At 38.9% G+C, this 26,518-nt stretch overlaps 1 protein-coding gene across 1 annotated transcript in view; it reads left to right on the top strand.

Annotated features, from left to right (window-relative positions):
* Window positions 1-26,518, top strand: part of LOC148865508 (Transducin/WD40 repeat-like superfamily protein) — an 87,250-nt gene that overhangs the window by 39,329 nt on the left and 21,403 nt on the right. The window contains exons 7-14 of the mRNA XM_088977535.1: window positions 7,409-7,507; window positions 7,887-8,003; window positions 8,112-8,227; window positions 8,376-8,475; window positions 8,577-8,935; window positions 12,722-13,052; window positions 22,154-22,368; window positions 23,892-24,110. Of these exons, the coding sequence (XP_088833661.1) occupies window positions 7,409-7,507; window positions 7,887-8,003; window positions 8,112-8,227; window positions 8,376-8,475; window positions 8,577-8,935; window positions 12,722-13,052; window positions 22,154-22,368; window positions 23,892-24,110 (1,556 nt within the window). The remainder of the gene's footprint in view (window positions 1-7,408; window positions 7,508-7,886; window positions 8,004-8,111; window positions 8,228-8,375; window positions 8,476-8,576; window positions 8,936-12,721; window positions 13,053-22,153; window positions 22,369-23,891; window positions 24,111-26,518) is intronic.

Here is a 26,518-nt window from a genome sequence, read left to right on the forward strand (position 1 = left end):
AAAAAAAGGAAAAAAATGCAGCTGATGATTTGAACAAGGCTGTTGTTTTCTCAAAGCTGACCAAACGTGATTTGGGCTCAGGATAGGTGATTTTGGAGAGTCTTAGGACGGGAGAGAGGAGAGGAATGAATCCCTATTAGGTTGGGGACATGGTGAATACTTGAGATAGCTTAGCTTATGAATACTTGAGTAACTACGATGTATCTCTTGGCAATAAATCCGATTGAAATATGAGGAAGTAGAGAAGAGAAGGGAAGAAGAGAGAAGAGAAGAAGAAAGAAAGGAAGAAGAAAAGGTTTGGAGCAATGGAACAGTACTGGCGGTGCTAGCTTCTATTATATTATATAGGGCAGCAGAAAAAAGAATGGAAAAGACTCTTGTGCCCCTGCTATAAGTGAGTACGATAACAAAAAGTAAAATAATGCTTTAACTAGCCAAACAGACCCTAATACAAATAACTAAATTATTTCAACACTCCCCCTCAAGTTGGAGCATAGATGTCAATCATGCCCAACTTGTCACACAAATCATTGTGCCACACATGATGATGACCTTTGGTGAAGATATCTGCAAGTTGTTCTTCTGAGCTAACATATGTAGTACACACTTCTCCATTTACAAGTTTCTCTCTAATAGAATGCTTGTTCACTTCAATGTGTTTCGTCCTATCATGCAGGACTGGATTAGCAGCAATATTGATGGCAGCTTTATTGCCACAATAGAGTGACTTAGGGTTGCTCACTACAAAACCCAGTTAACCTAACATATTTCTTATCCACATTATTGAAAGAATGGTAGGATCCATCTAATGGACGCCATAAAGGTTGCGGAATGGGTGGGCGAATTTCAAAAAAAATTTCCTACCTTCTCCCAACTGGGAATCATATTCCCTAAGTTTAGAATACAATATTCAAGGATCCTACTTGAACTATAATCAAACCAGATCTGTACCAAAAGATAAATGGGAGGAATATACCTGATCCGGAGAAGCAGTATCTCCCAAAGTTGGTGTTCACGCCCAAAGAATGCTCCAAGATCCGTTCCTGCTGATGATGACACAGCTGTGAATGGAACAGAACCAGCAGGGTGCGTCCTACACACTGGATCCTTCACAAGAATCCTCTGGAAGTACTAAACACTGAATCTTTTTCAGTCTTTCTTGCAAGACTGATGTCAAGAACAGATTTCTTGACTTTCTTTTTCTGCAAAGATCTAATCTTGCAATGGCAGATGGCGGCGGCAGGAGGAGATCTCCAAAACCGAAAAAAGGCTGAACTGCTTTTTTTTCTTTTTCTGGAGAGTATGAGATCTGATCTCAATTCGCAGGAGATATCCTATCTTGCGATTTTTTCTTGGTTCGAAATCTCCTCCTTTCTTCTTGATTAAGAAACCTCCTTATTAGGAGTTATCCCAATCCAAATCAGTATTTGGATAGGGGATAATCTTAATCCTTTCTGCAGATAGAGTTAGCTTACTCCTGATCTTATCAGGAGGTTACCAGATTCAAATCTAATTTGAATTTGGTCTTTAAGAGTGGATAAGGCTAAAGGCCCAATCCTTTTACTAACTTTAATCTCAAATTCGCCCCATGGATGGTTGATCATATCAGCCCACCTCGAAATGAGCTTTTGGCCCATTAAGTGTTCAGTGTCTAATTACTTTCCAATCTGCTGCCCAGTTGGGCTTCTTTGTATGGCGTGGGACCCAAGCATTGATCTACACACCAGCCACATGGGTTCGGCCCAACCTCTAAAACAAGGCCCAGCCGAATTCACTGAAAAACTCAATGAACCCCTTGAGTCCATCATATGGACCCTATGGGCCCAACACTTACATTAAGTGGTCCCTGGGCCAAGCCATCTTATAAAAACCCAGGGACTGTGGGCAGATGCAAGATTAGCCCATCAGGTATTATCCTCAATGGTCTTACACTTAACCTCTCAGCCCTTAATGATCAAGCACTGCCCGACAAGAGAGGACCTCTCCCTCGGCTGCAAGGAACAGTGCTGCACTCTCCTCTCACATGGATCCCGGGAATTAAAACCGTTTGCAAACAATTTGAAACCGCACACACACATATATATATATATATATTAATTTTGCAAAACAAAATTCCAACGATTGAAATCAACTGCCGGCAGTTTGGTTTCCATCAGAGAGAGTGCATTCCCGATCATTACCCTTTGTCCGACAAAGTGGCTGATTTTGTCACTATGATCACCCACTCAGATGAATTCTCAAACTGCCCCAACATACCCAGGTTTTGATCCCCGCTAAGGATCTCACTGAATGGCATATCAAAGGCAGCCTGATCCAACACCTAGTGAAATGTCATAATCGAGTCTAGGGGTCAGGTGTAACTTTCCAGTTTTGCCCATCTATCTCCAAGGTCCAGGGCAATACTGGAAATCTGGTCCGGTTCAAGGATTCAAGTAATCCCATACTGCATGTGCCTCGGGTCTTACCCTGGTGGCTGAGACAGGCCATCCCAACACTTGGTGGCACACCAGTATCAGCCTTGGAAGGATAAATCTCCCCAGACTTATCCAACGGCTGTGAACATTTAAAACTAACATGAGTCTCTATAAATGTCCAGTTTTAGGGTTTTACACAGAATTAAACCAAACAACATGAATCAAACATGCACTTTATTTATTTCCACTAAATAACAAAAGTACATCAAATCAGATTGAAGCTAAGGGCATACAAAACTGTCTAACAATTATTTCAACAACCCCATGAGACATCGCTCTATGTTCTACTTCAACACTAGATCTAGCCACCACATTTTGTTTTTTACTTCTCCATGTGACTAGGTTTCCTCCTACAAAGGCACAATACCCACTGGTAGACTTTCGGTCATCAACTTCTCCTGCCCAATCAACATCTGTATATATTTCCACCTTTAAGTGTCCATGTTTCTGGTACAACAAACCAGCTCCGAGAAACTTCTTGATGTACCTAAGGATCCTTTCTGCAGCTTCAAAGTGAGTTGTCTTAGGATTGTGCATGAACCGACTAAGGACACCCACTGCATAAGCAATATCAGGCCTGGTCATAGACAAATATAAGAGTCTCCCTACGAGTCTTTGGAACTTCTTCACATCTTTCAAAAACTCTCCTTGATTGTAGGAAACAAAAGCTGATGTGGGGCCTTATACTCTAGTAACCGAGATGGCATATGGTTGATGATGTATGTAGCACATAAAACTGCATCCATCCAAAAACGTTTTGGCACATTCATATGAATTAATAAGCCAAGAGCTACTTCGAGAAGGTGACGGTTCTTTTGTTCAGCAATACCGTTTTGTTGGAGTGTCCTAGCACAAGAATTTCTTTGAAGTGACCCACTCGAAGCATAAAACTCCGTGAGATCACTATGGAAGTATTCCTTCGCATTGTCCGACTGAAAGATATGGATTTCAACTTGGAACTGAGTGAACACCATGCATTGAAAGTCTTTCACAATTTTTGGCACTTCATCTCTAGATTGCATAGGATAAACCCAAGTGTATCTAGAGTAATCATCAATCAAGGTAATGAAGTACTTATATGCTGCCTCAGTAGGTAGAGTAACAGGGCCCCAAACATCAGAATAAACAATATGAAATGGAAATTCAGATCTTTTATTTCACAAAGGAAAAGAACTTTTACAATGTTTACTCAATTGACATGTCTGACACTGTAACTGACTCACTGACAAGGACTCAAACAACTTTGGGAACATAACTTTTAATGACTCAAAAGAAAGATAACCAAGACGATTGTGCCATAAATAGGCTTGACTCTCACTGGACAAACTCATGGACTTTGTAGCCACAAGACCATCTTTATTCTCCAACACGTAGAGACCATCCACCATGCTTCCTCTACCAATTGTCTTCCCGAGGCCAAATCCTGAAACACACATGAAGGCAGAAAGAAAGTGATTAAACAGTTCAAGGAGTGAGTTATACTACTGATGGACAACAAATTTATAGGTAATTTCGGAACATGCAGTACATTAGAATGGGTAAGGCCGAGTGGGAGAGGAATGGTACCGTGGCTAGCTATGGTAGAGAAAGAACCATCAGCTAGTCTCACCTTATCTCCAGAGAGAAGGTTATATGTTTGAAATAAATTTGACTTACCGATCATGTGGTTCGAGGCTCCGGAGTCAATAACCCAAGGAGAACCAATGGTATGAGATGACACATGGGCAGTGGCAACGTTACCTGATGTAAATGCGAAAGAGGTAGAGGGAGTAGGACCAGAATCCATCTGGCGGAGAGTCCTACCATACAATTCCAAATGGTCACGAAAGGAGTTGATAATGTCTTCCTTAGCTGAGTTATACTTTTTTTGATTCCGCTGACTTGGTTTCTTGCCCTGATCAGCTGTTGATTTCTTACCCAAATCTTGTGCCCATTTAGGTTTTCCATGGAGATCCCAACATGTATCTCTGGTGTGTCTTGTCTTCTGGCAGTGAGTGCACCAAAGTTTACTCTTGTCATCTGTTCTCTTCTGAGAGTCACCTTTCTTAAAAGCACATCCGACATTTTTATTTGAATTTCCTCGGACAGCTAGGGCAACTGATTCCCCCTCTACACAATTCATCACACTTCTACTCTCTTCTGATTGCACTAAGGTCTACACCTCCTGAATTGATGGCAAGTCTTTACTACCCAAGATCTGCACCCTGATGGACTCATATGAAGGATTCATCCTTAGGAGGAAGGCAAAGACCCGTTGCTGAGATACAAGTGACTTATACGCCTTTGCATCTTCATCACACTTCCAATTCACACTCTGGTAGTGATCAAGTTCTTTCCATATCGATGTCGAATCAGAATAGTACATTGAGAGGCTCCTCTCCCCCGGCTTGCAAGTAGAGGATTTAGCTTGTAGTTGGTATATCTTGGCATAGTGTCTCTGCCCTGAATAGGTGGACTTTGCTTGTTCCCATATCTCACAAGCAGTTTCAGCCCACATAAAAGTCTTCCTTACCTGTGGCAGCATAGAAACCAAGAACCATGACATCACCATACTATTCTCTTGGTTCCACCTATCATATTCAGCACTTCGTTCTTCGGTTCCTTCACTCTCCCATTGATGTATCCTATTCCCCCCTAGCAGTGATGTAGAGTTTTATTCCCTAGACCATTCAAGGTAGTTTAGACCATCAAAGGGAATAACAACCATGGGGAAATTCATATCCATTCCCCCACTCACTCCATTGTGGCTCCCTGTAATCTCTGAAGTAGCAGAATTCTCAGACGACATTGTAAACACAAAGTTTTTTTGATCTAAACTCTCTACTTAGGATCCCTCCTTATATCAACAAAAGCTCCACACACAACAATTCAATTTTGGACTTAATCTGAGCACAAAAAACAGCACCACTTTCCAAAGAAGAACTATGACGAGACTGATTTTCAGATCTGCATGAAGAACAGTCCCAACCTACTGGTTTTCTAGTAAGTTCCACCACAACATTAATCAATAAGAGAGATCCTAACACACATGAAATCAGACTAACGAGCAGAGAAAACAGGTCATCTGTGACCTACAGTCACCTTTTTACAGGTACAGGATCACATGATCCAACAAATAAAAGAGGTATAACCCTCACAAAAGTCTGCCGACATTCAGTGGTTTGGATTCATTTGTTCTCCACTTGGTACACGACCAAGGAAAGAAATAAAAGAGGAAAGAAAACTTTAGGGTTGTACCAATTGCAGATCTGATTTGATCAGTCCAGACTCAATCCTCTGTTCTGCCCAGATTAACAAACTTGAAGAGAAAACTTGGTCGCCCAGATTCGATAGCCTTGCTCTAATACCATCTTGGCAATAAATCCGATTGAAATATGAGGAAGTAGAGAAGAGATGGGAAGATGAGAGAAGAGAATAAGAAAAGAAGAAAAAAGGTTTGGAGCAATGGAATAGTACTGGCGGCGCCAGCTTCTATTGTATTGTATAGGGCGACAGAAATAAGAAGGAAAAAGACTCTTGTGTCCCTGTTCTAAGTGAGTACAATAATAGAAAATAAAAAAAAAGGCTTTAACTAGCCAAGCAGACCCTAACACAAATAACTAAATTATTTCAACAACATCTATGGATATTATTGACCATGTTCATTCTTCTTGTCAAGACATTTTCATACTTGTCCTCAGCTCTTCCTTTTCATAGTTTTTCTTTTCTGTTTTAATCATTTGGTATCTCCTTTGTTAGACAAACTACTTTATATAAACTTGGTTACACTTCAATGAGAAGGATCAGATGAAAAACATAAAGATAATGGAACTTTGTTACTGTTCTTAACATATTTTGTTTGGAGATGGAGATTTCTTGTGCAATTTTGTTCCTTAATAGGCTGTTCCCTTGCTTCGATTGTTGTCTTTTTTTTCTCTTGGTTGTCCTCGGTGGGCTCCCTCTCTGTGGGTACCATTGTGTTTCTAATAAAATCTATTTATTAAACATAACTAACTCTTTCTCTTCTTGGATGATTCGTTTTGTTCTTGTTTGGACTAAACTGGTTTTGTTGGTTACAATGTTTTAAAAGCGCAAGGTGCAAAAAAGGCGCAGGGGTCAATTTGTGCCTGAGGCGCAAGGCGAGGCGCACGCCTTTTTGAAGCAAGGTGCAAAAATACAAAAAAAAAGCCAAAAAAATTCAAAAAAAAATATTAAACATAATATTACTAAAAAATATAAAGTTAAAATTTAAAATAATGTTTTAAAAAAACTATTATCTAAAATTAAAATACATAAACATAAGATGTAAAGCATATTCAAATGAGAATTTAAAAATAAAATCAAACATATAAAACATTTTCAAGCATGTAAAACCTCTGATATCTTTTTCACTCAATTGCAGTACTTCACATAGCTAATGTAATGTAAAACATATTGCATTCTTGATTCTATGAGCTGCCTTTGTGCCATGCCCAATTTGCTAATGTTGTTCATTCATTCATCCTAATAAAATGTCTTCTTTAAAAGCAATTAAAACTATAAAATCATTATTTTTTGTGTGAAAACTAAGAATTTAAGACCTAATGTGGACTTGTTTGGGCTTGCCTCGAGGGGCGTGGCACGGAGGTCCGGGGGCAGCGGCCCCGGCCCAGCCGTTATGTTCAAAAAAGAAAAAAGCAAAAAAGCTCCAAATTTTCAAAAGGGGCACGCCTGCGCTGAGGCACAAGGCGCATCAGGGGCACCAGGCATGCACCTTTTGAAAGGGCTGCACCTAGGACCTAGGCGAGGCACATACCTTGAAATGCGCCTTGTTTGTGTGCCTAGGCGCGCCTTTTAAATCACTGGTTGGTTATTCATGATGGAATTAATTCATGTCCTCTCCTATGCTTTAAGTTCTTGTTGGATTGATTTTTATATTGAAGCTTACCCTTTTTGGCATTCAACTGCAATTTTAGGCGCTTCTGGTGTCTGGTGGTAGTGATGGTCTGCTTATACTATGGAGTGCTGATCATGGTCAAGATTCATGGGAACTTGTTCCAAAGTTGAGTTTGAAGGTAGTTATTCTTCTTTCACATCCTACTAATAGATATGGTACAACTGCTTAAGGTTTCTATTTTTCAATGTATCTTGTGAGAACTATGTTTTATTCTTCAGTGGTCATTAGGATTTTGTCATTTGCTCAAGTTCTCTTCATCATGGTAACAAGAAAATTTTAAAAGTTACCAATCAGGCAGTTCATTATTTTTAATATTTCATATTTAATCTTTTATTTTATTTTTCTCTTTTTGCTTGAACTCATGCCTTATGATTAAAGTGGACGCTTTATTCATTCCAATCTTGTTAGGGAGCAATCTTCAAATGCAGTTGTTGATTCAGATTCCCTGGTTTGGTAATATTTTGTCATCTTACTTGTCTTCTTGGTGATGCTTCAAGGCACATGATGGTGGGGTTGTGGCTGTTGAGCTTTCTAGGGTGATGGGAGGTGCACCGCAATTGATAACCATTGGTTCAGATAAGACATTAGCCATCTGGGATACTATCTCTTTTAAGGTATCACACTGCCTGCCCAAAATTTTGCTCTTATTTTGTTTGAATAGCATTTATTATTATTGGAAGGGTTAGTGATGCTTTGACATTTTCCTTACATGCTATATTCAGGAATTGAGGCGTATTAAACCTGTTCCGAAACTGGCTTGCCATAGTGTGGCATCTTGGTGCCACCCTCGAGCTCCTAATCTTGACATCTTAACTTGTGTTAAGGATTCTCATATTTGGTATGTATTTATCTATTTTTACCCATGACAGTAGATTTTATGTACCTGATTAGTGTATCATCTCTCAAAAGTAAGGCACTTCATTTTTAAGAAATGCCATTTCTTCTTGATTGATTTTGAGATCATCTCTTGCCTTGATATTTGGCAGGGCAATTGAACATCCAACTTATTCAGCTCTTACGAGGCCATTGTGTGAACTTTCTTCGCTTGTTCCTCCACTAGTACTTGCACCAAACAAGAAACTTAGGGTATGCCTTTTGTTTTTCTTTATTGGGATCCTTACTAATTACTGATCATGCAAGTTATTTAGTTTGTTGCTTTATCCACTGTTTTTATGTTTCTGTGTTAGGTTTACTGCATGGTTGCACATCCTTTACAACCACACCTTGTTGCTACTGGAACCAATATTGGTGTTATTCTCAGTGAGTTTGATGCAAGATCTCTTCCAGCTGTTGCTCCTTTACCAACACCACCAGGCAGCAGAGAACACTCTGCTGTATATGTTGTTGAAAGAGAATTGAAGTTACTAAGCTTTCAGTTATCTAACACAGCAAATCCATCTCTTGGAAGTACAAGTACCTTATCTGAAACAGGAAGGTCCAGGGCAGAGTCATTGGAACCATTGCATGTGAAGCAGATTAAGAAGCACATTAGCACACCTGTTCCACATGATTCGTATTCTGTTCTTTCTGTGAGCAGTTCGGGAAAGTAAGTTGTGATTGCAAAATGTAAATTCTCATTGTTGATAGTGCACCATTTTTGATAGTTAAATGCAACTTTGTTAATTTATGTTAAATAAGTTACAAGGGAGACTGGACAAATGATGCATTTTACTGACAAGAGGATCTGAAAATGAAAAAGAGATATGCATAAAATGAAAAAAAGTACAAAAAGGTTGTTGTCGAAACTAGAGTCACCCCACCATAGGTTGGTCCAAAACTTTATTCTATCCCCATTTCCCACTTTGTATCTAATGAAAGAGATGAAAAAGTTATAAGTGGAGAGGATACCTTCCAAGGGTTGGTGTCTTTGACCCTGTTCAAGTGAAAATTGCTATCCCAACCATTGGCGTGCTTCCTGTACTTGTGATAACAGTGGTTGAAAGAGCACTTTGTTCCAGTGGGAATCTCCAACGCCATTTAGTAAGGACTGTATTTCTTTCTTTTAGGTGACCAATTCCCAGACCACCACCCTCCTTGGGTTTGCACACCTGAGTCCAGCTCACAAGGTGAGCTCGCTTTTCCCCACCCCTATCTCAAAGAAATTTTGCTGAAGCTTTTCAAGCTGATTAATGATTTTGGTGAGCATGCAAAAATTAGAAAGAAAATAAATAGGCTGATTAACCAAAGAAGATTTAATAAGAGCAAGTCTCTCCCCTTTGGAAAGGTAGTTCCTTTTCAATGTGAAAAGTTTCTTCTTACATTTTTCCAGTACTGGGTCCCAGAAACTTTGACTCTTTGGATTTCCTCCAAGAGGCATCCCCATGTAAGAGATGGGAAGATTCTCCACTTTGCACCCCAAAGTCTCCTTAAAACTGTTCAGAGAAAGATCATCTGCTATACTCAAACCTACCATGCTACTCTGTGAAAAGTAACTCGAAGTCCAGAGACCCATTCAAAACAGGTTATGACCCTTTTCAGATTTGATATATTGGCCTCATTAGCCATAATGTCATCAGCAAATTGAAGGTGTGAAATCTGAATAGCTAGCTTCTCCACCAACTTCAAAACCTCTCACCCGATGTGGACGCGTATTGGGAGCAGCAGCAGCAATGATCCGGTGTTCTCATCCTATCCAATTTGGCAGCAACAGTCATCCATTCAGCAGATTAGATTAGACTATCTTGTTATTCTTATCTTATTAAGTTAGTAGATTAAATTATCTTATCTTATTAGATTAGGATTAAGAGAGACTTATCTTATTAGATTAGGATTAAGAGAGATTATCTTATCTTATTAGATTAGGATTAAGAGAGATTATCTTATCTTATTAGATTAGGATTAAGAGAGACTTATCTTATCTTATTAGATTAGGATTAAGAGAGATTATCTTATCTTATTAGATTAGGATTAAGAGAGACTTGTCTTATCTTGTCAGTCTTATCTTATCAAGATAGAGTTGGAGGTCTCCCTATTCAGCAAGGAGTCTCCCTAAGAGCAGGACTCTTGTAATCTCCTATTTAAGGAGCTACTATTATTGAATAAAGGCATCCAAGAATTTCAGTCAAGAGAAGAGTTGAGGAGAGTTAGGGTGATCTCTTGGACAAATCACCCCTTAGGTCGCCACGATAGGGTCTACACGCAAAGGGAGGGGCAAGGGGAAGCTAGAGGTTCTCCCCGTGGACCGACCCGTGACGAGATCCTACGCCCGGGCCCATAACATCACCAGACCCAAAGAGTTAGCCTTCTTCACAAGTTGTCTGGAAATTTCAGTAACCCAAAAAGTTAGCCTCAACCCACTGTATCCATCTTCTACCAAATCCCATCAGCTTCATAATCTTCAACAAACACTCCCAATCAACTTCATCATAAGCCTTCTCCAAAGCAAGCTTGGCAATCACACCTGGCTTTCCATCAAGTCTTCTCTCTTCTACGCATTCAGTTTCTATTAGAATGCCGTCAACAATTTGCTGCCCCTTTACGAAAGCAAATTGATTTGGAGAAATGATCTCTCCTAAGACCTTCTTCAATCTCCCTGCCAGGAACTTTGCTATAATCTTATACATCTCCAGCCAAGCTGATTGGTCTGAACCCTTTCACCTCTAGAATGCCCTCTTTCTTGGGAATTAGGCAGATAGAATTAGAGTTATTTACCTTGTTTACGATGGCCGAAGTTGTCCAGGCGATGCCTAGGCGACAAGGTGCCCTTGGAGGCTCGCCTCGCCCAGTCCCCAAGCAGCTTTATATACTGTGATAAAATACTTTTATTTTGTTTTTTTTTTGAGATTATAATTGTACAATAGACATCATTAAACAAAAATATTTATTTTTTGTGTTTATAAACTAATTTCTTTTATTATTTTCGTATTTATTAGGGTTTAATCAACACAAGCATTGCTACCTGCTGTATTGAATCCTCAAAGACTTCAAAATCTGAACCAATAAGTAAGGGAAGAACTTAAAATTTTGTCTAATCAACACATTTCTTCTTCTTTTCCTATAACAAAAATAGTGGTTCAGCCCCTATATTTTTTGAATTTTCTTTTCTTTCTTCTTTTCTTCTATAAATATGTTGATTTTCTAGACTTGGGTATGAAGCTTATAATTTTCTTATGAAGATTGTGGATAGTTATCAAGGAAAGATGGTTATGGAACCTAGGGAACAGGGAACCACCCTAGGATATGTGTTTTTTACTTAAAAAAATCCATTGCCTAAGCGACAAGGTGTCCCCCTGTCACCTAGCCTCACCTTGGTGCCTTGAAAACTAAGTTGAAAACCTCCAAAAGATCCAAACTGATGATACTCCAGCAAGTCTGATAGAAAATAATGAACCATCGGGTCCTGGGGCTGTCTCCATCCATGCAAAAACTGCTTCTTTCACTTCAAGTTCCTCAAACTCTCTTTTGAGCCAAATTCTATTCTCCTCTGAGAGCTTAAAACCTTCCCAAGAGCTTAGGAAGGGTTTCCTACTTTCTTCCTTGGAGTAGAGGTTCTAGAAAAAGCTTAGAAATGCTTCAGAAAATTTCCTCAGGACCCTCCACCTCTCTTTGCCCAACTTTTATTTTAGAGATAAAATTTCTTTTCTGCCTTCCAGAAGCATAGATGTGAAAGAATTTAGAGTTGTTATCCCTGATGCCACCAGGGATAACCTGTTATTTAAGTTGATCTTGAGTTAACATCTCTGATGTCACCAGCCAAGTGCAATTCTCCACACTTGGTGGTATGTGGTTTTCCGATATTCTGTTTCAAGAGAAAGAATTTACCTTTAGGGTCCTCAGTCCATCTACTCTTTCTTGCATTATTGAGATGAATCAATTCACCCTTGGAATTTGTTAAAATCAACCATGGTGAGATTCCTAGGAACTTTTTGGAGTTAGGGAATGCTTACCATCCAGAATTGAAGCTTTCTTTTATAGCATTCAACTAAGAGGTTTGAGCAAAAAGGGAAAGGTCATATGGGAAATCATACATTGGTATTTTTTGGAGCATTTGGAAGGTGAAAAATGCATGTATCCCTTTGAAAATAGTCTGCAGAGCTTAGGCAATTGGCTGTTGGTTCATCATGCTTCTGAAGGAATACATTATAACTCTCTCTCTCTCCATCTATCTCTGAGTATGATAGCCTTCTCGTGAATTGTAATTCTTGTCATATACTAGTAGTTTTGTAGTTTCCCATTGTATGTTGCCTTGGCTAACATGGGTCCTGGCCTAGTATTACAATTTTTTCTCTATATGATTATCAAATTCTACACTACCTGTTTCAATAAAAAAAGAAAAGAGAGAAGGGTTGATTGTTTCTAATTTTTGGTCCTTATTGTGGTAATTTGGTTGCAGGTACCTTGCAATTGTGTGGCCTGATATTCCTTATTTTTCTGTATACAAGGTTAGTGATTGGTCAGTTGTTGATTCAGGGTCTGGAAGGCTTTTTGCTTGGGATGCATGCCGTGATAGATTTTCTTTGGTAGAATCTGCTTTACCTCCTAGAATGCCAGTAATGCCTAAAGGTGGTTCATCAAAGAAAGCGAAAGAAGCTGCTGCTGCTGCAGCACAAGCAGCAGCAGCTGTTGCTAGTGCAGCTTCTGCCGCTACTGTTCAAGTGAGAATCTTGTTGGATGATGGAACATCAAATATTTTAACAAGGTCTATAGATGGCCGCAGTGAACCGGTATGAATTCTTTAAATGAGTTGAAAATCATGTTTTCATATAACTTCATTTATTCCTTCTGGTACAACTTCTATATTATGAATTTGTATGACAATCTATATGTTTTCATATAACTAAGAATTATACATGGGATCTGGTTCTGCCTTTATCCAATGCATCTCCTATTGGTTGTAAAATTATCTCTGTGAAGGCAAAATTGTATGCAAGTGTTGATCAGTATAAAGCTTCTCTAGTAGCTCAAAGTTATAAACAAGAATATGGGGTAGACTATGACGAGGAATTTTCTTCCATGGATAAATGATTACAGTTTATGTTATGATTTGTAATGGATCATATTTCAGAGGCTGAGATGCATGTCAAAAACAGGGCTAGTAATTGGTTTGTAAAATTAAAAGGTCCTGTGGACTTAAACAAGCTCTAAGAGCATGATTTGAATGGTGCAATTACCAGTGTGGGATTTCGTAGAACACTTATGATTTTTCCTTGTTCACTTGTCATGTCTCTTGTGGATTAATGTGTCTTCTAGTATATATAGATGGCATTTTGATTACTAGAGATGATGCAGATAGTATTAGAAATTTACAATAGTTGTTAAACAACACCTTTAATATTATCAAACATTTGGGGCCTCTGACATGCTTTTTTGGGTTGGAGGTCCAACCTTCCCATGGATATGTTGTTAACCAGAGGAAGTAATGAAGTATGCCTTGGAGTTGATCAAGGTAGCTCATTTAAGAAATGCTAAGCATGTGGCTAGCCCTATGCAACTTAAAAGTAAATAAAATTGAGGATGTTGGTGCTTTTCTTCTTATTCCTACTAATGTTTTAAAAGGTGTGGGAGGTGTACACCTCAAACACCTTTTGCATGATGCGTACCAGAGGCATACATCCCAAAGTTGTCAAGGCACCTAGGTGAGCTCATGTGACCACAAGGTGCCTAGGCATCTAGGCGTCTAGCTGATGCCTACGCGATGGAATCTGAAAGTATAAAATCTAAAGATCCCTACCCCTCCTAAGCTACTTTATTAGTTTTTTGTACTAGCCAACATACCTGTATACTAATTAGCAACAAAATCATTTAAATAAGTAACATTTAAATATATTAATTTCAATATTTAATAACCTGTTTCATGCCAACAAAAAAGGGGGAATGCAGCTAAAAAGAGAGAAAAATAAGAGGATGGAGCCCCTCTTTTGTTCCCAAAAAACATTTCTTAAAAAAAGTAAAAAAATGTAGTTGTAAATCACACCTGCAATAATCTGAATTAAAAGAAAAGAAACAGGAGAAAAGGAGGTTGAAGAGGGAGAAGTGATGGAGGAAGATGGAAGAAAAGGAAGAAGAAGAGAGAGTAGTTCCAAACCTCTTTTCAGCCTCCAATTATCTCTTTTATTCTTTCATTGTAAAAAATAAGGACAATTACATGAGTGCCCTTAGGGCGTCCATCACTATAGACAACGATAAAAACAATAAAAAAAGAGAAAATAGGCCCATAAGTAAGGCCCACTACCTACTAACACAAGTCATAAACATAACTTAAAGAAAAACAAACAAACTAAGGCCCATTCGGCTCATTATCTCTACACTCCCCCTCAATCTGAGCATAGATATCAATCATTGCCTTGGGGACACCCTTTGTTAGAACGTCTGCTAACTACTGCTTTGAAGCAATAAAAGGAAGGCAAACTTCTTTGGAACTACCCTTTCTCCTATAAAATATCTATAAACTTCGATATGTTTTGTCCTATCACGTTGAACTGGGTTGTGAGCTATGGTGATCGTAGCTTGATTATCATAGTAAAGCATTAAGGGCTTATCATGTGTAATACCCATCTCCTCTAGAAGTGACCTGATCCATAACAACTCTGAAACTCCATGTGCCATTGCCCTGTATTCTGCCCTGGCCAAAGACTTGGCTACTACTAACTATTTCCTACTCTTCTAGGAGACAATGTTCCCTGCAACTAAGGCACAGTAACCCGGTGTAGATTTCCTATCATCAATACTACTAGTCCAATTGCCTTCTGTGTAAGCCTTTAGCTTCATGTGTCCATGCCTAGAGAAAATGATACCCTTTCCTGGAGTTCCCTTAAAGTAACATAGAACTTGTTCTACAACAGCCATATGTGTGTCTATAGGAGCATGCATAAATTGACTGATCACATTAACAACATATTATATATCTGATCATGTCATGCTACTTCCCCAAAAGCTTTTAAAACGCTCCCCTATCTGCCAAAAACTCACCATCATCAACTAAGAGTTTATGATTAGCATCAATAGGTGTAAAAACAGGTTCGACACCAAGTTTCCCAGTCTCCGTGACAAGAACACATACTTTCGTGGGGAGATGAAGATGCCATCTTTAGTCCTAGCAAGTTTGATTCCCAGGAAATATCTCAATTCCCCTAAATCCTTAATTTCAAATTTTGAGTTAAGGAATGTTTTGAGTGCCTGAACTTCCTCTGTATCAATCCTTGTAACGATAATATCATCAACATAAACAATGAGGAAGGTAACATGAGTGCCTCTCTTTTTCACAAACAAGCCATGGTCAGACTGTGTCTATGTATAGCCAAACTCAATAAGTGCAGCTATGAATCTATCAAACCAAGCTCATGGGGATTGGTTGAGGCCATAAAGAGATTTCTTATACTTGCATACCTTGCCCTGCATTTCTTTACCATACATACCTAGTGGAAGTGACATATAAACCTCTTCAGTCAAGTTTCCATTTAAGAAAACATTCTTTACATCAAATTGATATAAGGGCCAACCATAACTCACTACCAAGGATAACAAAACTCTCACTATGGTTATTTTTGCAACTAGTGAGAAAGTCTCCATATATATATATATTGAAAATGAAGTCTACATATAATCAACTCCATTTACTTGAGTATAATCCTTGGTTACTACCCGAGCCTTATACCTCTCAATGGTGCCATCAACATGATACTTGATAGTGAACACCCATTTACATCCCACTGGTTTCTTCCCATGAGGCAAATCCACAATATCCCAGGTATGATTTTTATGAAGTGCTTCTATTTCAGTTCTCATAGCCTCCCTCCATTTTGGCCTAGACAAGGCCTCTGTAACTGACTTGGGTATAGACTGAGAAGAAATGAAGGCTAAGAAAGAATAATAAGATGGGGATAAGAGGCTGCAAAACAAGTGTTTGGAAATACAATGTGTTGTACATTTCCTCTTACCTTTTCTCATAGCAATAGGTAGGTCCAAGTCTGGAAAAGGGAGGTTCTAGAATAGGCAATGAAGGACTTATCCTCTCTTCAGGGGTTGACAGTGTCTGAGGTTCAATTGTGGATGAGGGAACAACTTGATCATGTTGTAGCCATTGTCTCTGGTACCACCTCTGAACAATAGGATGAGTAATGAAAACTTGAGGACTAGTAGGAGGAGTAGGAATGGTATAACTAGGAAATGAAGGCTCTACCACTAGAACAGAATGAACCATTGGCGACTGAACTTCATGATCAACGGGAGTCAAAGGAAGTGGTGAAGAAAAACGGAATGCTCCCCCTCAGAAGAATGACCATTAAATGGAATTGGCTCTACAAAGGTAACATCTATGGAGACAAAGCAAGTTCCACTAATAGGATCAAAATAGCAATAGCCTTTTTGTGTGGAGGCATACCCTAAGAAAATGCACTTTTGGGCCTTGGGTTCAAACTTATGTCTCTGAGAGTTAGGGACATGAACATAACCCGTGCACCCAAAGACACACAAGGGAATAGGAAACAATTCACTCTCAGGAAAAAAGGACACCAAAGGGAGATTTGAACCACAAGACTCGAGAAGGCCTACGGTTAATAAGGTAGGTAATTATCATCACTACATCACCACAAAATCTCACTGGAACATAGGGTGCAAAAAGGATGCTCTTGGCTACTTCAACAACATGATGAATAACCCCAAACTTCTCAAAGTATGAAACCAGATCCTTCTCAAAAGATTCCTTTGAATTATCTGATAGGAATATTTTGATGCGAGTATCAAATTGGGTAAGCACAAATTTATGAAACTATTTTACAAGTTTGGGTACTTCAGCATGGGAACGCATAAGATAAAACCAGATGTAATGAGACAAATCATCAGTAAACAGGATAAAATTTTATAACCACCTATGCAAGGTAAATGCCCCCACACATCAAAGCAAACATTATGAAAAGGAACTATAGATCTTTTATTACTTGTAGAATAAGAGTTTCTACACTGCTTTGACAACTCATATGACTCACAATGTAGACTTGACAACTTAATTTCTTTAAACAAAGCTGGAAACAAAAGACTCAACGAGAAAAAAAGAAGTATGACCTAAACGATAATGACATAACATAACATGACTAAACAACTCCGAAACATTTGAACCAAAAGTTGCTCTTGGAGGCGATACTTGGCTTTGTCCAGGCATGTGTAGTAGGTATATCCCATTCGCCTCATGGCCACTCTCAATCACCTTCTAAGAGTCCATGTCTTGAAAAACATAGTAAGAAGGGAAAAAGGTCACACTACACTTCAAAGATTCTGTTAAATTACGAATTAAAAGCAAATCAACGTTTAATTTAGGAACACAAAGGGCTAAGGATAAGGTGAGGGTGTTTGAAGCTTTGATGTTTCCCTTGCCAGATATAGGAGCAAGAGAGCCATCAACAAGGGTGATCTTATCTTGGCCAGATAAAAGCTAGTAAGTAGAAAATAAATGAGACACACTAGTCATATGGTTAGAGGCACCAAAATCAACCATCCAAGGAGTAGAAATCTGCTGAATTAAAAAAATATGAAAGAAAGTAGTTTCTTGAAGGGAGAAGAAGAGAAGAAGAGAAGAAGAGAAGAAGAGAAGTTGAAAGAAAAGAGAGCAATAATCTGGCCGCCCCCTTCACTTATTTTTTTTGATCAATAACACTTTCATTAATTCATCAGTAGAAAAATTACAAGCCGCCCCCTTCACTTATTATTTATACTAAAATAATAGAACAATACAAAGACAACTATGCCCTTATAGGGCGACAAAACATAAAACAACATATATAACACTAAAAAAACATAATAAAATTTGGACTCAGATAACTACTGTGGTCCCCACCTCCCATCTAATAACTAACATAAAACATCTACTAAAAAAAACATCATAAAACTAATTAATCTTCAACACTCCCCCTCAAGTTGGGAGTAAATGTCACACACTCCCAACTTGCGTAGATCTTGTTCAAGCTTGTTCCTTGCTACCCCTTTAGTGAGAACATCAGTCAGCTGCAACTCTGAAGAGACATAAGGCAAACATACTTCTCCGGTTGTTACCCTTTCTCTTATAAAGTGTCTATCAACTTCAATGTGTTTTGTCCTATCATGCTGAATCGGATTGTGGGCAATATTGATTGCAGCCTGATTGTCACAATATAAGATCATAGGTTCCTCTGCTTTCACCCCAATCTCACTCAAAAGAGATCTAACCCAAAGAGGTTTTGAGACACCATGAGCCGTGGATCTATACTCAGCCTCTACACTTGACCTTGCCCCAACCGCTTGCTTCTTACTCTTCCAGGAGATCAAGTTTCCACCTACAAAAGGTACACACTCCTGATGTAGACCTCCTGTCATCTAAGCATCCTGCCCAGTTTGCATGCGTATAGGATTCTAGCTTCAGATTCTCATGATTTAAGAAAATAATGCCTCTGCCAGGGTGCATTTTTAGATATGCAAGTATTCTCTCAATAGCTTCCTAGTGTTGAACCCGAGGTGCATGCATGTACTAACTCACAACACCGACAACATAAGAAATATCTGGTCGTGTCATACATAAATACAACACTCGGCCCACCATTCTTTGATATCTCCCCACATCCTTTACCAATTCACCATCCACACCATTAATTCTGTGATTTGGATCAATAGGAGTGTCTGTTGGTTTGGTCCCCAACTTCCCAGTGTCTCGCAGTAGGTCAAGTACATACTTTCTTTGTGAAATGAAGATCCCATGCTTGGATCTTACAACTTCAGTCCCTAAGAAGTATTTGAGCTCACCAAGATCTTTGATCTCAAATTCTTTCTACAATGATATTTTGAGATCATCAATCTCCTCCAGATAATTTCTTGTCACCACTATATCATCTACATACACAATCAGAATTTACACCAAAGCATCTCTCCTCTTCGCAAAGAGGGTGTGGTCAGACTGTGTCTATGTGTATCCTAAACGGATGAGTGCCCCTCTAAACTTGTTAAACCAAGCCCTAGGTGATTGTTTCAGTCCATACAGAGATTTTTTGAGTCTGCACACCTTTCCTTTACCAACATTTTCATAAAAGCTTGCTGGAATGTCCATATATACCTCCTCCTGTAAGTCACCATTTGAGGAAATCATTTTTGACATCAAGTTGGAACAAGGGCCATGAATAGGTGGCTGCTAGAGATAAAGGAATACGAACTGAAGTCATCTTAGCTACTGGTGCAAAGGTTTCCAGATAATCAACACCATAGGTCTGAGTATACCCTTTTGCTACCAACCTTGCCTTGTACCTCTCTATCTTGCCATCGGCCTTATACTTCACTGTGAATACCCATCAACATCCGACTGTCTCTCTGTCTGGGGGGAGATCAACTATTTCCCAAGTTTGGTTTTTGACCAAAGCATCCATCTCATCTTGCATGGCTGTTTTCCACTCAGGTTTGGAGAGAGCCTCAGTAACATTCCTGGGTATAGACGCAGAATTCAAGGAAGAAAGAAAAGCATGGTAGGAGGGTGATAAGGCACTATAGGAAAGAAGGTGTGAAATGCAGTGGGTTGTACACTTTCTCTTCCCCTTACGAAATGCAATGGGAAGATCAAGGTCAGTGGGATCAGCTGCAACAATGGTGTTAGGGACAGAAACATTATCATTAGAGTGGTGTGAGTCAAGGATGTGAGTCAAGGATGTGTGGAGTCAACCATCATCTGTCGGCACTGATATTGTTGTGAGGTTGCCCGTAGTGGCTCAGGTAATGAAACTGTGGGTGCAGGTGTTGGCTGAACCGATGCTGGCTGAACTGATGGTGCAAGTGGTGGCTGAACTGATGTAGATGCTGGCTGAACTGAAGGAGGTACCACAGAAACAGGAAGAGGAACAGATTGTGAGTTCTCCTCCCCAAAACTCTCTCCCCGAGGAGAACCACTCGAGAAGAAGAATGTGGATTCAAAAAATGTAACATCCATAGTGACAAATCTGCTCATCAACACTGGGTCATAACAGAAATACCCCTTTTGGTTGAGAAGAGTCACACTTATAAGAGTCCATCTTATATGATGATGAAAGTGGTTCCCAAACATGAGTTGTGTGGAATGCTAACTAGGATGGATGCTAGATGAGTATCCTAGTTGTTTATATTCCCTCCTCATGGGACTGAAGAGGGACAGGTACACCATGGGTTGAACCCCTTGAGAGGAGGGGCAAGACAGTAATTTCCTCTCTAGTCTCATAATGGTCTTGTTTCGAAAGGAAGAGAAGAGGGAAATGTATGGGATTCTTATGGTATTCTCTTGGATTCAAAATAAAGTAAGGTTTTCTTGGAGAAGTGGGCTAACTGTGAAGGCTCATACCACAGTACATATCTGCTATCAAGGATCTCCAAGGATTGTTTCCAAGAGATTGTGCTTCCTTTCGAGGTGAGAAGTATTTGATTTTCTTTGTCGAGTGTAGTCCACCTTTATTGGTGAGAAGCTTGGATTATAACCAAGAGGGTTTCTTCTCTTGATTCTTTGTTTCCTCTAGCTGCTTCTGGAAAGGTGTTTTGCATACCCCTTATCATCATTATAGTGGATGTGGATTTTTTGGACTTTAGCTCTGTGGTTTTTCTTCTTCAAATTAGAGAGGTTTTCCACATTAAAATTGTGGTGTGTGCTTGTTCCTTATTTTGCTGCAGTTTATTTTTTGGCTTGAATACTGTTTATTATTGTTGTTGTATTGCCTTTTTCATGCCCGGTTTGAGCTAGAAGGGAGAAAGAATGATTTTTGTGCAACCCTGAAAATTGCCTAGAAATACTTCATATTGATGCAAAATAGAGTATTTCGGAGGCAGAATACATCGTTTCAAGCACAAATCAGAGTAACAATGCCCCAAGCAGAGAACTTGAGCATTATGGTCCATTTTGTTCTTTTCCATATCAGTGTTTTCGCCCCAACCACCTCATTTTTTTTCTCTGTGTTTTATTTTCTATAACCAAATCTCTCTATGTTGTTACCACCTCAATTGGTAAACATATTTAAGTGAACTTTCACTTTATCCAAGATCAATATTGTGCGGTTTTATTGGAATTCAGATTATATGAACACTTTAGCTGTGTAGCAGGCTGTGGAACCAATGATAACGCTCCGCACCAGTGATAACATATGTGGAGTCCACACTGAGAGGTTGAATAGTTGTTGGGCCCATGTATTTATGACTGGTGTGGAGTGTTATTATTGGTTCCACAGCCTGCTGAACAGCTAAAGTGTTCATCTAATCCTATCTTGTTTTATTGCTCTTTCTCACATGGCAAATGACTATTGAATTGTTGACATATTTATCAAGGCTACAGCCAAATCATATTATGATTTTCTTATTGACAAACTACTTCTGTCACCATTATCAATTTTAGGGGGAATATGAAGACAATGGCTGGGAACAGACTTTTTGTATTTTATTTTAATCTGTCTAATTTATTTATTTTTTCTTAGCTCCCTGTATAGGGTCTATTTTGTAATTTGCATTGATAAAAGAGTTCCTTGTAAATGTTTGATTAAATTGGACTTACCCGAATTTTTGTTCTAACTTTTTCTGCTCTTCATGCCTTGTGCTTGTGATTATCTGAAATTGGATTTCAAGGAAATAATATCCTTGTTGGTTTGATCAATAAAGGATTGATAGTCAGAACAATTTGAGGGCATAATTTGCTACCAATATGGTGGAACACATTGCATCAATAATATGATTACTTCAGAATTGAAAGATGTTTACAAGCATTGTACTTTGGTCTGGTCCATGTAATTTCCTAGTGCTTGTGACTATACTTTAGCGAGTTTTAGCCATACTCTGATTTTCTTTTTTGTGAATTTATTTCTTCTAGGTGATTGGTTTGCATGGTGGTGCACTGCTTGGTGTTTCATATCGAACGTCACGGAGGATAAGCCCTGGGGCTGCAACAACTATTTCAACAATTCAATCAATGCCATTATCTGGGTTTGGCAATTCTGGCCTTTCTTCTTTTACTGCAGCTGATGATGCATTTGCTTCGAACAGATCTGTTGTGGAAGCAGCACCTCAAAACTTTCAACTGTATAGGTGCTGGAAGATAACTGCTTTTCCTTTTAAATTCTTGTTATTTACTACTATTTTCTTTGAAGGTTTATGTTTTCAGGTTTAAGAATCAGAGTGCTTTTGTTTTGTTGATGTTGCTATGAATGCTTCCACTTTTTATTTATGCTGTGTTTGGTTGCAATGCAAATAAATTTGCACTGATGTAAAATTATGACAATGCAAATGATTTTATGCCCCCACTCGCTTTTTGGTAAATTATTTACCCATGTTCTTTTATTTCCCATGCAAACAAGACAATGACCATTTTAGTCATAAAATCCATTATTACATGGGGTATTTTTGTCCCATTCAAGTGTTGGCAACTTTCCTCTAAGGTGGGAAAGTTATTTACCCACCTAAGGTAAGTGATGCCCAGGAAAATAAACTTTCCCTGGTCCCCACATAAATCTGAAAAAAGAACATGGGATTTTTGGTCAATGGGAATCAAAATCCCATTGACCAGCTTTCCCCCCTCTCAAAATCCAGAAAAAGAACGCCCCCTTAGTGTAAATTCTGACCTATTTTTGTATCAAATTTTAGTTTATTTTATTTGATTGCAGTACTAATGAAGTAAATTAAGACATGAAGCAGAATAAAATAATACCCAAAACAAAATTAACTGAGAATTTTCCATTTTTTTTTTCATTCGCACTCCCATGCATTTGTACTAGTGCAAATTAAATTACACTGCAATCAAACACAGCCTTAGTTTCATTTAATATTTTACCATGCTTAAGTTTGCATCCTGTATGCTATGGTATTACCACATACTGTATCTTGTGTCCTTTTTGTTGTGCATGTCTTTTGTTCTATCTTGTTAATTTATTTTAATCAGTGTTTTAAAAGGTGTGGGAGGCATATGCCTGGAGGTGCACCTCCAAGCGAGGTACCCCCAGAATGCCCTGAGGTGTATGCCTTATATGCCTTTCGAATGAGGTGTGCTAGAGGTGTATGCCTCATGAACCTCATGCACACGTCATACAGAAAAAAAAAGGAAGAAGGAAGGGAAAGGAATAGAAAGTGAAGGGAGGGAAAATGAAAGAAAAATATAGAAGAAAAAAAGAGAAAAGGAAGAAAAGGGAAGGGAAGGAAAGAAATTGAAAAAATAAAGAGAGATGAGATCCTCCTTCCTCCTCATCCCCCCCCCCCCCCTCTTCTTAAGGAGGCTTGTGCCTCTTGCATTCTGAACCACGCCCTACGCCTCCAAGTAGCGGAATGCCTCGCATCACACCTCCATGTTTTAAAACATTTTTTTTTTTGGGAAAGGTAAGGTAATTTATTAAAATAAGAACCAGTACAAAGGAGCCTAGGCCATTAGAGGCTGCCTAGAGCCACCACAAATTACAGATACTACCAGTTCTGAGATCTAAACAACAGACTCAAATTCTGATTTTTAAACAACTCCACGTTTTAAAACATTGATTTTAATTGCTTGTTGTGATAATGGATATCTTCTATGAATTTATCTTTGGGTATCTGTTTCTGATTAATTTGTCACAATTTTGCAGCTGGGAAACTTTTCAACCTGTAAGTGGGCTTCTTTCACAGCCAGAATGGACTGCATGGGACCAAACTGTTGAGTATTGTGCTTTTGCGTACCACCAGTACATTGTCATCTCTTCCTTGCGCCCTCAATATAGATATCTAGGGGATGTTGCCATTTCATATGCTACTGGTGGTGTTTGGCACCGGAGACAACTATTTGTGGCTACACCAACAACCATTGAGTAAGACAGTTATTCTTCTTCTGTGTACTTTTACTTTCCAGGCTGGAATCATGTTTTTTGATCACTTATTTTTCTCTATACATGGTTGATGTTTAAGGAATTCATTTTTTTCTCTGGGATGTAGTAGGAATATTCATATTGGTTTTGAGGAACCAAGAGAAAATGGTAAAGGGATTGAAGGTAGGGGGATTGGAATGATAAGAAGTGAGGCAACTAGGACGGGTTGTACAGAATAGATGTAAATATGTAATTGATGATATTAGAACAAATTACCGAATGGAGGAAAGGCACAAATTGTACCTTGTGAAAAGGGGTTAGGGCTGAGATAACAATAATCTTTTGTGAGGAGAATGCTTTTTAGTGTCCTTGGCATTGTTATCCTGAGATTGGATTATAAGGATCAATGTGAATGAAGATAATTTAGATGATTCTATTTTGGTAAGTCTGGTAAAGATTAGATTTTGATAGATATGGAACCTGACATTGCTAGAAGTTCTTTTCTGTTTAACTTACGGTTTTCTCTAGTGATTGTAATTAAGGATGGTTTGGTTTATTGTTTGGAATTGTAACTGTATGAGCTTTGTGGTTGACGTTTAAGTGTTTTGTAAACTCTCCTCTTTTGAATTTGTAGAGGAGATGGGCCAAATGGCCCGTAGACTGTCATTTCATGTTATGTTATGTTTCTCTTTGTTATGGGCCTATACTATGTAATGTTCTGTTTTTTGTATTTTTTTGCCCACTCAAGGGTCTCTTTGTAATTTATCAAAGATTAACACCTTAATAAAATGTTTAGAGTGTTAGAGTGAGGTTAAGTTCGAAACTCTCACTCTCTAACACTCATTGCCGCTAGCTCTCTCTCTTCCCTTCCTCTCTTGTTTGTTTAGTTTCTGTTTTGCATCTAATCTCAAACAATTCCATACATCAAGTGAACTGTTTTCAACTTGGTATCAGAGCGGGTCATTGCTTGGCGTGTCCCTCATGTGGTTCTAGTTCATCCAACTGCATGAGGAGGTTCTAGGGCTGAATGTTTATAGTCATTCGCCGGTTCTTGGAGGTCATTGGAGTGTGCCCAAGTTTCTATACACTTGGAGAAGTGTTCGGTGACCAGGAAGAATCAGAGAGCAAGTTTTCTAACTTGATTTGAAATCAGAAAAAGGGGATTTTGAAGCTAGCTTAGAGAGCAAAGTGTTTGGCTTGGTTTGAAGTTCAAACCAGAGATACTGTAAGTTGTTTTCTCAGTTCTTTGCTGAGTTATTTTGTTATTTGGGAGGACTGTTAAAGCATTCAAAGCACACCTCCATTCGGCCCATTGTTGCTGGACTGATTCTACTCAGAAATTTCTGGGTTATTCTGGAAGTGTGGTTTGGCTGTTATTGGACTTCCAAAACTGTTGAAAACTGATCTAAACTAAGTGGTACAAGCCTCTACTTTAGTTCAGCTACTTCTTGGACCTAGACGGAGTGTTCTTGAAGTGATTTCTGCTGGGTTAACAGTGAAGTGTTGACTGTTGCATACATAGTGTTTGTAAAAAGTCCTCTTAGGTACTGTGGACTGTATTTTTTGTTCTCCTTGGGAAATTATTGTTGGGAACCAAGGATACATATTGTTTGGAGGCTGGTTGGTTGTTCCTTGAAGGCTGAATTAGGGTTTCTTCTCCTTGAAAGTGTTGCCACTGAACTTGGTTCTCACGGTTGTCAGATCTGAACTGAGTTTGTGTGTTGCTATGCTTGCTATTGTTTCAACCCAATCTGAGTTCTTTGAAATCATGTCACTTTTGGAAGGCTTGCTGAAACCCTAATTGAAGTTGTTACATAATGGACTTCTCAGAAATTGAGAACAAGAGCACTGCTGAATATGGACATAATTTGGGAACTACAATTGATTCCTTGTTGGCTGTAACTACAGTTAAATTGGATGGAACCAATTATTTGGCCTGGTCACAATCCGTAAAAATTCATATTTTCAGTAGAGGAAAGTGGGGGTTCATCTCCAGTTGCAAGAAAGCTTCCCCAGAGGAGGATCCCTCTTATGAGAAATGGGTGCAGGAGAATTACACAGTGATTGGGTGGCTTGTGAACTCAATGCAGCCATAGATTAGCCAACATTATCTGTGGATGAACTCGGTTAAAGAAATCTGGGATAGTGTTGCAGAAACTTACTCACAGAAGTTGAATGTTGCTAGAGCCTACAAACTGAGAAATGATGTGAAGAATCTAAGGCAGGGGGAGAAGTCGCTTGCAACATACTTCTCAACTCTTGACAGGGCTGAACTCTGAATATGACATTACAAAGCAAAGCATCTTGTCCAAGGAAGATGTTTCATTGTCACAAGTATATGCTTTGGCCAGCAGTGAAGAAAGTAGGAGGCAAGTGCAGGTTCAAGGAGTCAGTATCAATGATCATTTTGC

This window comes from Nelumbo lutea, chromosome 3, assembly GCF_056320005.1.
Source record: "Nelumbo lutea isolate HS-2025 chromosome 3, American lotus-T2T, whole genome shotgun sequence".
Classification (NCBI taxonomy): domain Eukaryota; kingdom Viridiplantae; phylum Streptophyta; class Magnoliopsida; order Proteales; family Nelumbonaceae; genus Nelumbo; species Nelumbo lutea.